The sequence below is a fragment of the Balaenoptera acutorostrata genome, chromosome 11, assembly GCF_949987535.1.
Source record: "Balaenoptera acutorostrata chromosome 11, mBalAcu1.1, whole genome shotgun sequence".
Lineage (NCBI taxonomy): Eukaryota > Metazoa > Chordata > Mammalia > Artiodactyla > Balaenopteridae > Balaenoptera > Balaenoptera acutorostrata.
Window position 1 is genome coordinate 106,877,751 of NC_080074.1, and position 15,651 is coordinate 106,893,401.

Consider the following 15,651-nt stretch of genomic DNA (forward strand, 5'->3'; position numbering starts at 1 on the left):
AGGTGGATACATCTCATCGACTTAGGCCTGCAGGCTGCAGAGCCCACAACACCGGGCTGCCAGGGCCTCGGGGTCACCCTGACGAGGAGACCACTTCACAGAACGCGCGTCTCTCCGGGAGGGTCCTGGCGCTGCTTTGGAGGGCGGCCCCGTACACCCTGGGCGCTCCACACACTTTCTCAAGGGGTGTCAGCAGGTGGCCAAACCAGGACAACATGGACAAAAATAAAGTCCGCTGAGAAAGCACAAAGGTTGTGTTCTTCAAACCCATACACACTGACAGGTGCCGCCACGTGTGGACACCAACCCACCGAAGAGCGTGCCCTGGCTCGTGCCAAGAATACACTCTGTACCTGTTTTAAAAACTTTTATTGCGCATAAAATGGCCCATTCCCCTTTGTAGATCAGTTGTTACCACCTTTAAAACTGTTTTCTTTAAACTCTCCCCACTTTCTGCCCCACTGAAAAAATTCTGCTCTTTGAAAAGATAGAGGATAGTCTATCACTGCTGGTCGGAGCAGCTGGGGGACAGCTCCCGGGGCAAAGGCCAGAAGACGCCATCTGAGCAGGACTGGACCCCCAGGTGGAGCCGCTGGTGACCTCAGACTGAGGCGAGGTGCACTGCCGCCCTGCCTCTGCTGGAGCTGAACCTGGTTGTCCCTGCATGGGCCTCGGGCTTGGGCTTGCTCACGCCGTGGCATTTCAGAGAGAGAGAGAGATTTCCTGCTGCCCTGCCTTCACGGGGACTTGACAGGAGCTGAGTGCATTTCCAGAGCTGGGAAACACTGCATGCAGCCGTCAGCAGGGCACTACAACAACCTGCAAACTAGTGGTTATAAAACGGGAGCTTTCAGAAAAAGTGCTCTACTAGAACCTGAAGTCGTAGCCCTGCGGGAGGGAGTGTGGGAGCATTTCCGAGCTTCTCTGCAGCCTCCAGGCCGTCCTCGCTCCTGCAGGCACAGTGTGCTTCCACAGGGGCGGGTGTCGTGTCCCTCCTGGCCACTCTGTAAACTTGTCCTCGTCCTGGGTGGGCAGAAGCTCGAGGGACGGGCCTGGCAGTTGCAATGCACTGGGGCGGTGGGTGGGAAGGGTATGGGAAGGGTAGGCAAAGGCCACACAGGCGATGAATCCTGTCCCAAGCCCAATTTTATTGGAAGGCTGGGATTTAAGGATGGGATCTAGAACACCCTCCGCTCCCCCTTTTAAGAAAGGAGAATAGAAATGGAGGCTCTACCTCATCAAGCAAGAGGTGAAGGTCAGAGCCATGAGGGCTGGAGCAGCGCGTGCCCTGGATTCCAGGGGGGCAGACGGCAGCTTTGGGACAGATTGAAGAAGAAGACAGTTCTTTGCTCCTTTGCGGTGAGAATGACTCTGTTGAAGTTGAGGCACGATGTGGTTCCCCAAGGACATCCCAAGGTCGGCGTGGACGTCCCTTGTCCTGCCAAGGCCTCTCCTCCCTGCACGCGGTCCCGCTCCACCAGGAGTCGGCTGGAGGGCCTCGGGGCTGGCCTGGCGCTGCCCTCGCTCCTCGGTGTACGAGCACGGCCCCTGCAGAGTCTAACAGTGGCTCTGCAGGCTGGACGCTGCGGGCCTCTGGCTGAGCCACGGCTCCAGCTGGCTCCACGGTGCTTCCCGTCCAGTGCCTCCCCACGAAGAGGCGCGGGGCTGGAGCTGGGCCGGAGCTCGTGTGTGTGCGCGACCCCAACTGGAGTCCCCCAGCATGCCATCACTGCAGCTGCCGCTGGCTGGGTCTGGGCCTCGCTGAGCAGGCTCCCACACGCTGGTGCAGCCGGCCTAAAACTTTCTTTAATAAACATGCTGTGGGAGGTGAGACCTCGGCACCAAAACGGAGGAAAAATGGGTTCTGCAGAGCCAGGATTCCAACAGGGAGGCCAAGAGGCATCTGTGCCTCATGGCGTGGCCTCCAGCAGCTCAAACGCATCCTTGACAAGCGAGCGGTGTAGACACGGACGCCCGGGGCCGGGCACAGGAGGACGGGCGCTGCACGCCGGGGCCCACACGGGGGTCTTGCTGACCTGAGGGCTCAGGTCAGCCCCACGACGAAAGAGTAACGAATGGAGTGACAGCGCGGTCAGCTGGGACCCACCTCCACACCCCTACCCAGGTGCCAGGCAATCAGTATCCTGGTAAAGATATAAAAGTGAAGTTGCTTCTTTTCAAGTATTAAAAAAATAAGTTAATTGACAAAGAGGGTGCGAAGCGGCCGCGTCTCCCAGGCTGTCAGCTTCGCTCGGGCAAACACAGGAACAGGCGAGGACAAGGCCAGCCTGTGGCGGGGCGGGAAGAGGGTCTCCGCCCGACCCTGAAGTCAGTATCTTCCAGTGTCGTGAATTAAAAGCAAATGCAGCAGCCTCAGGCCTCAGGCCACAGCCAGGAGAGGCCTGGAGTGTGGCACTGGGCCCGCGGGCCGGGCCTCCTCAGCCCTGGGCCTGGGGGTCGCGGGGGGAGCCGTGACCCTCCTACCAGGCGTCCCCCCCCAGGACCCATGTTCCTCCGTCTCCGAAGCAGGAGGACAGGGAGGCCTCTTGCAGGAGGCTGAGCTACTGGACCACCATCTTCACCTGGGGCTCCCACAGCTCGGCGCTTGACTGCTTCTCAGAGCCCCGAGGAGGTCTGAGTGCAAACTCCCAGGAGGCGCCAGGCCCGCTCAGACCTCGGATCTGGGTGGTCTGGGAGAAGCCAGCCCGGTCAGACGGATGCACAGACCAGCCAGGGCCGGGGCGGCGCTCAGGACCAGTTCAGGCTGAAGCCCTTGGACAGCATGGCGGCCTCCAGGTCCTTGTCCTCCTCCTTCTCCCGGAGCCGCTGCTCCTCCAGCAGGGCCACCAGGGCGTCTCTCTGCTCCACCACCTCCAGCATCTCATTCAGGATCCTCTTCTCCTCCGACAGCTCCTCCTCCGTCTTCAGGTGATCTGGGCAGAACCAAACACGTGAGTTCGCAGGGCCAGAGGCAGCGGCCCACACCTGCCTCCCCGCCCCTCCTACCTTCCATGGCCATCCGCTCACGGAGCTCCTGCTGCAGCCGGCTCTGCCGGTCCTCCAGCTCCAGCTCCCGGGCGCTGGGGTTTCCGGGGATTTGGGGGGAAAACAAGCAAGTGACTGGTGGGGGGGTGGCACAGTTCCACGTCCCCTAAACTGGGAGGGGGCTGCGCTCCTGCTGTGACGGGCCCTGAGCCCACGTCCCACCTCGGCTCCCCGAGACCCGAGGCCACTCACAAGATCATCAGCTCCGACTCATAGCGCACCATGGCGTTCTTCTCCTGCACCAGCTTGAACCACTCCTGCATCAGCTTGGGGTCGTCCTTCTTGCCCATGCCTGCCGAGAGAGGGCGTGTCGGGCAGGCAGTGCCGCTGTCCCCAGCCCAGACTCGGCAACGGGGCAAATGTGCAGAGAGCCCAGCAGGGCACTGCCTGACGCTCCCAGGCCAGGCCCAGTTCGCCTTCGGCCACGAGGACGCCCCACCCCCAAGGGTCCCCAGCCTGCGCCTTCCTCTGTCCCTCCGGCCGGCCTCACGCCCCAGCCGCTGGAGGCAGCTTGCCTGGACCTCTCCTGCTTGACCGCTTGCTTTCTCTTGGCATGTTTTCGGTGCTCTGCCCTCCTTTTTTCTCTTTTTCATTCATCTAGCATGTATTTGGTACTTGCTAGGTACTAGGTCTGCTTTGAGGCCAGTCTAATGAAGAGGCAAATGGAGATTAAAAGGGTACTCGGCCTTCCTTTCCGGGGACACTCACTACAGCACCTCCACAGGGTCACTGCCCCGAGGCCTCCTCGTTTCTGATATCCTGACCAGGGAAGGGAGGTGCCTCTCTCAACTTGCGGCTCCTCAGGCTTCCTGACAGATGCTCCCGCGACCCCTGCATGGCAGACGCAGTACGTCCCTGGGAGGCGTGGGGACTCTCAGCAGGGCAGGGAGACCGCAGGCTCCCCGCTCTGATCCAAGCCCAGCGGCAGCTTCTGGGGCAGGTGCCACCCACGCTCGGCTGCCTGCACCCTACTCAGCTGACACCCGTCTCCACCAGGAGCGGCCTGACCCCCTCGGGCTCGGCCGCAGCAGGGGGAAGGAAGACCTTTCCAAGGAACCACACCCCACGGAGGGGACACAAGGAAGCCCACGGCCGTAGTGGGTCCTGTCCAGACGCAGAAGCCAGACTGCGGTGGCTCTTCGCTGTTTTCAGATTACAAGCCACTCGACAGTCTCAGGAAACTTGGGGACTCTCTTCCTGGAAAACTGCATGTGAACACATCCAATAACTCTGCCAAGGACTCCAGGTGTTCATGGGCCCCAGAAGTCCACCCACGGCTGGGCTAAGAGGCTGGGACGGGGAGGTCTCTCCTCTACTTTACGGGTCACTGGTCAGAAGTCCTCTCCCAGTAAAACCAAGCCCAGGAACACACGGGGTGACTCTCTCTCAGGGACCCCGGCCTCCCACCGCACGCAAGGGCAGGGGCCGCGTCTGCACTGCGCTGTCCTGGGTCCTGGCCGCTGCGGAGTGCGTGCTGGGCGCCGGGGCCAGAGCACTCCCAACCGCCCGGCAGCCCATCCAGCTCCGCGCGTTCCTTCCTGAGCGGCTCTGCACAGGGCACCCGCGGGGCGTACAGGGAGTACGGGGCCCGGGGCAGGTAAGCTCTCTGGGCACCAGGATGCCTCCTGAAGCGCTCGAGCCAGCTCCGGAGGGACGGCCGAGGTGGACGCAGCTGGTGGTGGTCAGCGGTGAGCAAGCGCCGGGGAGAGCAGAGGAAGGTTAGCGGGTTAGCCGTGGTCACACTCCCTGGCCCCGCCCGCATGCCTTGTCAATGACAATCACCACCACAAGGGACTGCAAACCAGACAAACTTAAAACACACACACTCAGCAAGACACGGGGCAGAGAAGTTTGCTTTTAGTGGTTTGGAAAGAACTGGGGCATCTGTGTAGCACAGTCTTTGTAAGGACAGTATTCCTCGACTTCACCAGCACAAATCGCTGCCACATGGGGCAGGGCTCCTCACCCGCGTCCCGGTCCCTCTATCTGCGGGACTGGAGGCTGAAAGGCCCGACCACGAGTGGTGGCCTGGAACCGTGGATGCCTGCAGCCTGAGAGGCCCCCAGACCTGGACCTGCTCCCTGCCTGCACCCCACCCCCCAGCCCCCCGAGACAGTCGAAGGGATACTGTACCTTGTAAGGGACTGCCACATACTCAGGGGGTTTGTAACAGGGCTACCAGGTGTCAGAAGAAGAACGAGAAAGAGCTGGGTTTCGGGTCCCTGTTTGACTAGTGTTGCTACGCCCCCCCGAGAGGCGGTGGGGAGAAGGTTGGGGTTTACTTTACCTTCCTGGACACAGCAAGGGCAGAAGGAGAGAGGTCTACGTCGTGGAGTCCCGCCACTGGGCTCAACTTCAAAAAGGGCCAAACAAGGAGGAGGAGGAGACGAGATGGACAGAGAGGAGAAGGAGGAGTGCGGAAGTGGAGAGGGACAGGGAGAGGTGAAGTGAAAAACAAGCAGAGGACAAAAAGCAAAAAAAGTGAGAAAGGAACAACAGGAGGAAAAGAAAAAATACAAGAAATGGAAAAGCAGAAGCAAGGGAAACACGGTCTACAAATGAATTCAGTCCTTTATCCAGCACGGAAACTGAGCAGGAGCAGCCCCGGGCCTGGGGAGGGCGGGCTCCCTCCTCCTCTGGTCCTTGCTGGGAGGGCGGGAGAGCCGGGAATGACCATCTGGGGGCCTTTTGGGTTTGGGGATCCCTCCGTGAAAACATCCGAAGTGTCAGCAGGCCTGCCCGCTGCCGTGGAGTGGCCAGGCCCGAGTGAGAGTTCTCAGATGTCACCCTGTGGGTGAATCTAAGGGCTGGGGGCGCCTCTGGGCACTGAACCCATAGAGGAGCTCCCCGCCAGGGAGGCAGCGCCCGGTCTTTGATGGGCCTCCAGGGCTGACGCCTGTGACGCTCTGATTCTGCGCCAGGGCTCGTTGGCCCAGCGCGTCCCCACGGAGGCGGTCCCCACCGCCCGAATCTCTGTCCCCCCGTAGCCAGGCAGAGCCGATCGCCCCTCGTCCTCTGCCCCTTCCCTCTCCGCAGAGGGTCGACGCCACAGCTGGGGACGCTGTCACACTGCGGACTGCACGACAGGACACGCCAGAAACTCACAGAAACAAAGCTGGGAAGTTGTGCAGAGGACATCTCTAGACTCGGGGCCTGGGGCTCTCGGGAGGGGGGACCGTCAGCAAGGGACCATCACAGAACCACAGGGCGCACGCAGGGGCCACGACCCCGCGTGGTAGGCAGGGCCTGGAACACTAGAAACAAGCCTGTTTCGGTGAACAAGGGCCAAGCAGCCACGTGTTGGTTGAGAGGCCCTTTACTTTGCAACGGGGTGAGTGCAAGTGCCACGTTTTCTCTTTTAAGCTCTTCTCTGTGTTCTCCACAGGGCTTTGTGCATGAATCTGATATTGGGTGAAAATTCACGACTAAGGCCAGAGGCTGTTTGTGTGTGGGTGTACAGAGGCTGTGTGTGTGGGGCGGGGTGTGCAGAGGCTGTGTGTGTGGTGGGTGTGCAGAGGCTGCGTGTGTGGGGCGGGGTGTGCAGAAGTTGTGTGTGTGGTGGGTGTGCAGAGGCTGTGTGTGGGGGGGGTATGCAGAGGCTGTGTGTGTATGGGGTGTGCAGAGGCTGTGGGTGTGGTGGGTGTGCAGAAGTTGTGTGTGTGGTAGGTGTGCAGAGGCTGTGTGTGTGTGGTGGGTGTGCAGAGGCTGTGTGGGTGTGGTGGGTGTGCAGAGGCTGTGTGTGTGTGGTAGGTGTGCAGAGGCTGTATGTGTATGGGGTGTGCAGAGGCTGTGGGTGTGGTGGGTGTGCAGAAGTTGTGTGTGTGGTGGGTGTGCAGAAGCTGTGTGTGTGTGGTGGGTGTGCAGAGGCTGTGTGTGTGTGGTGGGTGTGCAGAGGCTGTGTGTGTGTGGGGTGTGCAGAGGCTGTGTGTGTGTGGTGGGTGTGCAGAAGTCGTGTGTGTGGTGGGTGTGCAGAGGCTGTGTGTGTGTGGTGGGTATGCAGAAGTTGTGTGTGTGGTAGGTGTGCAGAGGCTGTGTGTGTGTGGTGGGTGTGCAGAGGCTGTGTGTGTGGTGGGTGTGCAGAAGTTGTGTGTGGGGTGGTGTGCAGAGGCTGTCTGTGTGTTGGGTGTGCAGAGGCTGTGTGTGTGGTGGGTGTGCAGAAGTTGTGTGTGGGGTGGTGTGCAGAGGCTGTCTGTGTGTTGGGTGTGCAGAGGCTGTGTGTGTGGTGGGTGTGCAGAAGTTGTGTGTGGGGTGGTGTGCAGAGGCTGTCTGTGTGTTGGGTGTGCAGAGGCTGTGTGTGTGTGTGTGTGGGGGTGGTACGTGTGCAGCGATCACGTCCAGAGTTCCAAGTGGCATGACCAGGTGGTCACTGGGGCAGGCGCAAGTCTCCCTTCTTACAAACACCCCCAACTTATAACTCATCTACATGCAACCTTCTCTGTCTCAAGGCTGGTGCTCAGGACACCTGGATATGCCCACAAACTACAGGGTCCCCACCTCTGACGCTTCCTGGGTCAGATGTTAAATGCAAACAGGCTGTGGGTGAAAGTGGAACAGCATCCCTGCTTGTTAGCAAGGGACAGGGACATGACACACAGCCACACGCATCCGAAACAAGGAAGCACGTGCCGGCAGCACAGGTAAGAATGTGCTTCTCCTTCTGGACATCACAAAACGCAGCATTCAGCCCCTTTTATGTAGACCACGTCCTCAGACGCCCTTCCAGCACAGAATACGGCATGAGATCACAGAACAGGACTCAGGACAGAAATTAGGAAAGCAGCACCCTCGTGACAACAGGCAGAGCAGATGTGAAATGGCCAGAGGCCATGAAAGGCGGGTTGTGACTCTCTTCCTTAGCCTTCCTGCGTGCTCTGATATTTCCATAATGTATACTTTATAATCAGAAAAAACACCCAATAAATACTGTTTTAAAAAGAAGAAACTGAAGGGAAAAACCAGCCAAACAAGGGGAGTTCCACCCCAGACCTGAACCTGAAACGAGCATGCAAGGGAGACACAGAGGCGCTGGTTTGGAGCTAGTCTCTTGCCTCATTTGGAGACATGAGAGACACAGATTTGGTTCACCAGCGGTAAGGGCAGAGAGGTCGTCACACTCGTGGCAAATAGAAGTCGTTGACATTAGTTTCTGTATAACATCGGGGAGATGGGTTCCTGTCCGTGTGCATCACTCACTCTGACCCCAGCTGCCACCCAGAGCACCCAGAGCCCGCGTGCCAGGTGCGGCCTTGCAGGGCGGCCGTCAGCACCCACCCTCCCCAACTTCGGGTCAGGCGACATGTGTCACTGAATTTGAAAAGCTGCAGATTATCATCGTGCAGCCAGGCACATCTCACGGATTCCAGAGGGACGTGTGACGTGAGCGTGGCAGTGCGTCAGAATTCAAACCACGGGCACCTGTGTGGCCTCCTCTGGCCCCGGCACTGGCCCCGGGGGCTGCCCAGCCAGACAGGCATCGGCAGCTCTGCCGTCAAAGGAGGGACCGGAGGCTCAGAGGGTCTGACGTGCGCAGCCCGACTAGGACCCGCCCTCGCTCTCCGTTCCCAGCACAGAGGGCCCTTCCTAGAGGACCGACAGAGGCTCCAGGCAAAACCAACAAAAGGACGCAGCTTGGAGGACAGGGGTCACACACAGAGCCCACTCGGGCGGCAGACCTGGAAGGGCCACCAAGCCACCTCCGCCCCGCCTAACGGAGAGGCCCAGAGAAGGCGAGTGGCCGGGCTGGGGACACGGTGAAGCGGGCCTGAAGCCAGGTTTCGGCTCCCTAAGTCGGGTGCTCTCCAGCGACTGCCTTGCCTCTCTGGTGGCCCGGGGCCGGTCCAGGACCCTGCAGGCTGTGGAACAGCGGGCAGCCACGACCAGTCCTGCGGCGACCCCCCCCCCCACTTGTTCTTTCTATATTTCCATCTCCCCTGCTTCCTCATAAAGGCTTTGCCTGAAGCACTGCATCCTCCCTGCCACCCAATCACCCCACTACAGGGAACGTCAGGGTAGCTGGAGACAGAGTGGCTGGTCTGCAAGCCGTAGGGCGGCCTGCAGCATCTGACAGGGTGGAAGGCTCTGCCCGGCAGGCCCGGCCAACAGAGAGCTGGGGAGATACCTTGTTAGGAAAACTCAGTATGGAACAAACCTCTAGACTGGGGGGAAAACGAACGGAAAAAAAAAAGCATGTGAAAATTGAGATCCAACACACACACACACACACACACACACACACACACACACACACACACACGTGTGTACAAACACAGGCTGGGACACCCACACACACAGGAATGCTGGGGAATCTCAAGGATTTAAAGTTCCTAAAGCAAAACCAGAGCCAGGCTAATGCTCAAACCGAACAGACCAGCCAAAAATCTGCCAGCATCAACTAAGGGGGGTGAACAGCACAGGGAGGCTTGGAAGGGGGAGTGGGCGGGCGGGACATGCTTCCCTGCCTTCCCACCACAACTCACAGCAACAATGAAAGCCCCTCCCCAGTCCTTTACACTACGTTTCTAAACCACTCATGTTCTTTCAATTTCCCCTTGAGACATACAAATCAAGAGGTGAGGGCTTTGAAAACTAGAAATCAGGTGTATGTATTTCAATTAATTTTTTTTTTTGGTCACACCATGCCGCATGTGGGATCTTAGCTCCCTGACCGGGGATCAAACCCACGCCCCCTGCATTGGAAGCACAGAGTCTTAACCAATGGACCGCCAGGGAAGTCCCCAGGTGTATACATTTCTAAGTTAAAGTTCTCCAGAAGAGATGTTTTTCTCTGAAGATGTCCAGTCGCCTACTTGGTCTAGTGCAACAAGATGGGTGGCCGGGCAGGCGGGACGCTGCCTCTGTCCTTTAATGGGTCCTTTGAAATCACAAGATTCAGCTGTGTGGAAAGGGGATCTTTATACTCTGTGGCTCAGAAAGAGACTTTTAACAGATTTGGTGCCTTTAAAAGTTAGCTGAGAGCCACTGTAAGACCCCATGGAAGCAAGTCTGTGCGGCGGGCAGAGGTCGGGCAGGGATTTGGAGGCTGGTCTCCTCTGGCAGGGTGCCTGAGCCTCCTCTTACCCACGCAGGAAGTAAGACTGGTGCTGGGTTTCCCTGTGGCTCTTTGGGGATGCAACAGTAGAGAAGCAATCAGATTCTACACTTCAGGCTCCAAATTTCAAAAGGGTAAAATTTCCCCAAAAAATGAGATTACCAAGCGCTCCAAGAAGGAAACATCAGCAGGAACTGAAAAGGGGGCTGATTCTGGCGTCTGTTCTCCTCCCGGAGCCTGTGGGAGGGCAGCAGCCTCTGTGTGCTGAGCAGAGCCCACCAAACTTAGACGTGACACAGAAATCACAGAGAACTGACAGAGCAGGAAGTGAATCGGGCAGCGGGGGTCATAAGGTGTTTAATGTGGGCGTTCATAATTCAGAGATACACTGAGTTCCTTTTCCTATTTATTTCGTTTTCCCCTGGAATTTGTGGGAATTCTAAACCCAGAAGGCTAGAAGCTGAAGTCCAGGGACATAGAAATGGAAACAGTCAACATCTTATCACTCAAGCCAACAGGAGCAAAGAAAGCAAAACTAGCCACATGAGGTAATCAATGTGGCAACAGTATTCGAGCTAGGAGGGAAGGGCGAACGTAATTTTAAAGAAATGGGTTTGAAAGTTCTTCCCAGTAGATTCTGAATTAAACAAAAAAATACTTTTCACATTCGTTTGGAATCGACATAAACGTTCCCCAGGGGTGTCGGGAAGCGGCGGGAAGGGAGCCCAGGACGTTAGTCAGGGGTGGGGTCTGTTAGTCGGGGTGTAAGCATCAGCCCTTTTACAGCAGCAATGGCCACGAGGTGGCAGCACCTGGACACCAGAAGCTCAGGGCCCTGGAAGGCCGTGCAGAGGGGCGAACCCATGGACATGGGGTGAGAGAGCAGAGCAGAGGCCAGCGACAGTCCACCCCCAAGGAGGCCGGGAGGCTGGGAGCCTCCTTACTGGTGGAGCCTCTCTAAGACCAGGGCTCTGTCTTGAGTCGCCATCAGAATCATGCTTTGGTTTTTAAATGAATGGGCCAAGAAGTGAGTCTCTTAAAAGGATGGGATTACGGTAAAATATGAGAGAGTGATCTTTGTCCCCTCGTCTGTTTTAAGACCACTTTCAGGCACGGAGCCTGCATGGGGAGATGAAGAGGTCAGACCGCCTGACCCAGGACGCAGGACTCCAAGAAGGCGCCGGGCCCCGAGCAGCCACCCGGCTTGGCTCCTGACACGAGGGCAGCTTTCCAGGAGAAAAGGTGCCCAAGGTCTAGAGGTGAGACTCAGGCCTTGGCTGTTTCTCTGATCCGACACAAATGGTGAGCTTTGTATGCAAGAAAACAAACATACTGAGTTCCTTTGAGAGGGCGGTTCCACTTTAGAAGGCATGAGAGTGGCCTGGAAGGTTTGTTAAAGCAGGTAACCAGGCCTCACCTCCAGGGCTCCTGACTCAGAAGGTCTGGGGCGGGGCCTGAGAACCTGCACTTCTAACAGGCCCCCAAGGGGTGGTGCCAAGGCTGGCACTCCAGGGACCATACACGGAGGACCACTGCCTGGGACTTTTCCTGTCTTTGTTGAAAAGAGCTGCAAAGTAGGTCCCTGGACAGAGCAAGGAGGGAGGAACATTCTCAGAGGCATCGGTCAACACAGCCTCAAGCCTGGTGATCCGGGCAGAAATCACCATGACACCACTCCCAGGCACCTGGACCTCTCAGCGGGGGCCCGAGCACGCCCTGATGGAGACAGTGGAGGCCGAGCTCTCTGTGTGTTTGGTTCCCGAGTGTGGTTGGCAGTGAGCTTCCTGGGGGGAGTGGGAGGGATGTGATTCGAGGGGAGGTCATGGTAGAGTGTGTGTGTATGCGTGCGTGTTGAGTGTGTCCGTGTGTGTTCCTACCGTCAAACAACCAAACGATATTAGTGGGACCAGAGTGAAGATCTGAGGTTGACAGGCTTGGGTAGGTGAACTTTTATTTATAAAACATTAAAATAACCCCAGGCAGCAAAAGCTATCTCAGGTCTCCCCCTGGAGCACGTACGGGCAGGGGGAGGGTCGGGCATTGCTCCCTTTGAGCTGGAAAAGGGCCTGTGCTTTTGCCATCTGCTGGTTATCGGGATGACTTCTTGCTGTTTGTGAGCAGGTGCGGGGGAGGGGGGCATCAGCAGGGTTAGTTCAGCAACAGGGCTGCATACATACCACCCAGACGCAAGTCGATGAGGTCAGTGTAATAAGACTCTCCCCAATAGTCTACAACAAGGAATCGGTGAAGAGAGTTACTGCATCAGATAACCCTCCGGTCCCCACGAGCCTCGAGCAATGAATGGCGTGAAGCATAAGAAACACCCAGAGACGCAGCAGGAGGGGACAGGCGGCAGCTGGAAAGCATGTGTCCCCCCAGGTGCCCCCCACGTGCACACTGTAGCCACAGACCTTGGGTGCGAGGGGCGGTCACAGAAAACCACAGGTGGCTGCACTGACAGCAAGCGATCAGCCAGGACAGAAGCCTTGGCTTGGTCGGGAATCCTGCTGGGACTCGACCTCATCTAACTAAGATTTAAAGAAACTCAAGGGCAGATCAAAGGTTACGAACCTCCCTAATTTCCGAATATTAGAAGCCCCAGGCTGAGGGGCTGAAGGCGAAACGTGAACACCCTAAAAAAGCTGTGTCAGGAACCAGCCCTCAGCGTGCCCTGTCCACACCGACCCCACCAGGAGAAGCACTTCTGCTGGACGGCCTGAGATGCAGGAGGCCCTGTTTCTTCTGCGTTCAGGCCCCCTGAGAGCGGGCAACGGCCGGCAACGTATTCACGTTCATCACACTCCAGGACCCCGACACAGGCGCTGTGAGCGAGGGCGGCCCCCCAGGACCGTGACGCACGCAGAGCGGAGTCGGCTGCGGTTCGCTACCCTTTCCTCCACAACTCACAATCTGACAGCTGGTCCTGGCAGCCTCTGGTTCCACACGAGGGCTCCTCCTTCCAGAACACACACACTGGAAAGCAGACTGAGGCTGATCCAGTGGGTTCCAGAGACAAAGAGGGCTTCCCAGCTGCCCCAGACCAGAAACCTCACGAGTCTCAGTCTTATCCAAGGCTCTGAAGCTAAACTTGCCGTGCGGATATACGTAAGACTCAGAACTATGCGAGCCTTCTCTGGAAGGCAGCTAGGCCACCAGTCTGACCCCGCAGAGAGCCCATCAGGTGAGATCGAATGGCCAGTTCAGGGAAGGAGCTGACCAGCACTCCTCAGCCCGAATGGCCTTCTCAAAGGCTTGGCTGCGAGCAAGCAGACTAGCAGGAGGGATGGGACACAGAAGCCCAAGAGAAGGCACAGCTGAGCCTCAAAGACGACCTCTGTCAGGTGGGAACAGAGCCCCAGGGGCTTCTGACAAGAGGGAGACTAGGAAGTGATGTGCTTAAAAGGAAAAAAGCAAAGTACTGGGTTCCTGTGTCGAGTGTTTCCCAAATGCATTGTGGGAATCTCCCAACGAGGTACCACAGCCCGTCTTTGAAACAGGAGACGTGTATTTGGACACAAGTTCTGGGAAGCTTAGCAGACTCTGGACCAGAATTGTGGTTTCAACCTGCTCTCTGGAAGCTTCGGGCTCTTCAAGTGCTGTTCCGGGGTCTCCCAAATACCCAATTCACAACTACTTTTAACTCATCAAAAAACTTAAACACGGCTTCCCTGGTGGTGCAGTGAGTTAAGAATCCTCCTGCCAATGCAGGGGACACAGGTTCCATCACTGGCCCAGGAAGATCCCACATGCCGCGGAGCAACTAAGCCCGTGAGCCACAGCTACTGAGCCTGCACTCTAGAGCCCATGAGCCACAACTACTGAGCCCAAGTGCCACAACTACTGAAGCCCGCGCGCCTAGAGCCCGTGCTCCGCAAGAGAGGCCACAGCAATGAGAAGCCCACGCACCGCAACGAAGAGTAGCCTCCGCTCACCGCAACTACAGAAAGCCCGCGCACAGCAACGAAGACCCAACACAGCCAAAAATAAAAAACAAATAAATAAATAAATTAAAAAAAAAACAAAAACCTTAAACAGGACACACCACGTTCGAATCTTTGATCCGCCAATGTGTAACCCACTGAAGCCCATCAACATGTTAATCTGTGCTGCAGGTAAACATGCTTCTGTGAGGCCCCGGGACCAGGCTTCTTCTGCCCTCTGTGTGCGAGTGTCTGTCCTGCCTGTGACGCGGGGGAAAATGACACTTCATTCATTAACTTCAATCCTGGCCTGCTAGCAGAGTCTCACTCTCGGAGTGTCCTGCCAGGGTGGTCCTCCAGGGGTCAAGGTGGTCCTCCAGGTGCCATGGTGGTCCTCCAGGTGCCAGGGTGGTCCTCCAGGTGCCAGGGTGGTCCTCCAGGTGCCACAACACATAGCACAGCTGGTTCTGGGTTCACTGTATGTTTGGGAGCATTTATCTGAGATCTCTTCTTCATCAGGAATCTGAATTGCAGTTGGATCTGTAGTGATTCCACTGAGAGAGCAACTCCGACTTCAAGCTGCAGACACCCAGACCGTTCTCACTGTGCACGTCCTGAGATTCCCATGGCTGTATATGACCTGCCCCCACCTCTGAGCATCAGGTGCCCACCCTGCGTCCAGGGTTGGACTGGACATGGAGGGTATTAACCCTGCAGCTCTCCACAACCTGCATTTTCAAATTTGTGTTTATTAACATTTAAGAGTAATTTTTTTTTTTTTTTGCTTTAAACTTGAACTCATAATCTGTCTTGTAAAAAAGCTTTCTGCTGCTGATTAAAAAAAAAGTTTGAAAACCACGTAGATGAAATTCTGGTTGTATGTGTTTATGAAAAGGTAATTATCTAAACAACTAGTAAGCGGAATTTCAGCAAAATCCCAGGTCAATCTTCAGTGGTGCCTTTTCTCTGGCGCCTTGGCAGGCAGCAGACTGAGGAACGCAGCCTGCTGTGGAAATGCCGAGGGGCCGCCACGGACAGACCGCAGGGCAGGTGACAGATATCTGAATGCCATGCGGAACCATTAGCGCTGGGTGCGCATCTGGACCTCAGAGCCCTGTGGAGCACAGGGGCACTTAGGCGAACTGTGACCCCTCTCCACCTTGGCAGGAGGAATCTGAGGGTCCAGGGCCCTCCTGGCATCTTCTGCAAGAAGAGAGCGCAGAGATGGCAGGGCCCGCGGGTCCCCGTTCCCACTGTTGCAGGGCTGCTCCATCCAGGCGGTCAGGCTTGGCCGAGGAGGCCGGGTCAGGGCACGCAGGGCGGGGGCCCTGCCGGGTGAACCTGAGTCCCCGCTCCTGGGCACAGGGGCCGGCTCGCCTCATGAGTCAAGTTCTCACATGTCATCTGGTGGCACAGGGAGTCCAGCATCAGTCACAAGACATCACAGCCTCATCTTCCTGCCTCGTGTCCTGTCTTCACCTGAAGGTCACCCTGAGTCGACTGTTAGCTGCACTCCGTGGCCGTGAAGGGTCGGGACGGGAGACCTCCTTTGTGCCTGACCCCAGTCCTCCAGAACCCCACGAGCGCATCCTGACACCAGCCGCTCACTCGGAGGCCAACCACTGGTCAGTCTCCCAG

At 57.3% G+C, this 15,651-nt stretch overlaps 1 protein-coding gene across 16 annotated transcripts in view; it reads right to left on the bottom strand.

Annotated features, from left to right (window-relative positions):
- Positions 1-352: 352 nt before the first annotated feature.
- Positions 353-15,651, bottom strand: part of MICAL3 (microtubule associated monooxygenase, calponin and LIM domain containing 3) — a 177,129-nt gene continuing 161,830 nt past the window's right edge. For 12 of the 16 annotated variants that reach the window (XM_057556881.1, XM_057556879.1, XM_057556880.1 and 9 more), the window contains 5 exons: positions 12,271-12,321; positions 5,333-5,398; positions 3,238-3,337; positions 3,007-3,080; positions 353-2,933 (listed from right to left, as the gene is read on the bottom strand). In XM_057556881.1, coding sequence (XP_057412864.1) covers positions 2,749-2,933; positions 3,007-3,080; positions 3,238-3,337; positions 5,333-5,398; positions 12,271-12,321 — 476 coding nt within the window. In that variant the 3' untranslated portion in view covers positions 353-2,748. The remainder of the gene's footprint in view (positions 2,934-3,006; positions 3,081-3,237; positions 3,338-5,332; positions 5,399-12,270; positions 12,322-15,651) is intronic. The other 4 variants (XM_057556886.1, XM_057556893.1, XM_057556882.1 and 1 more) reach the window with 3 other exon arrangements.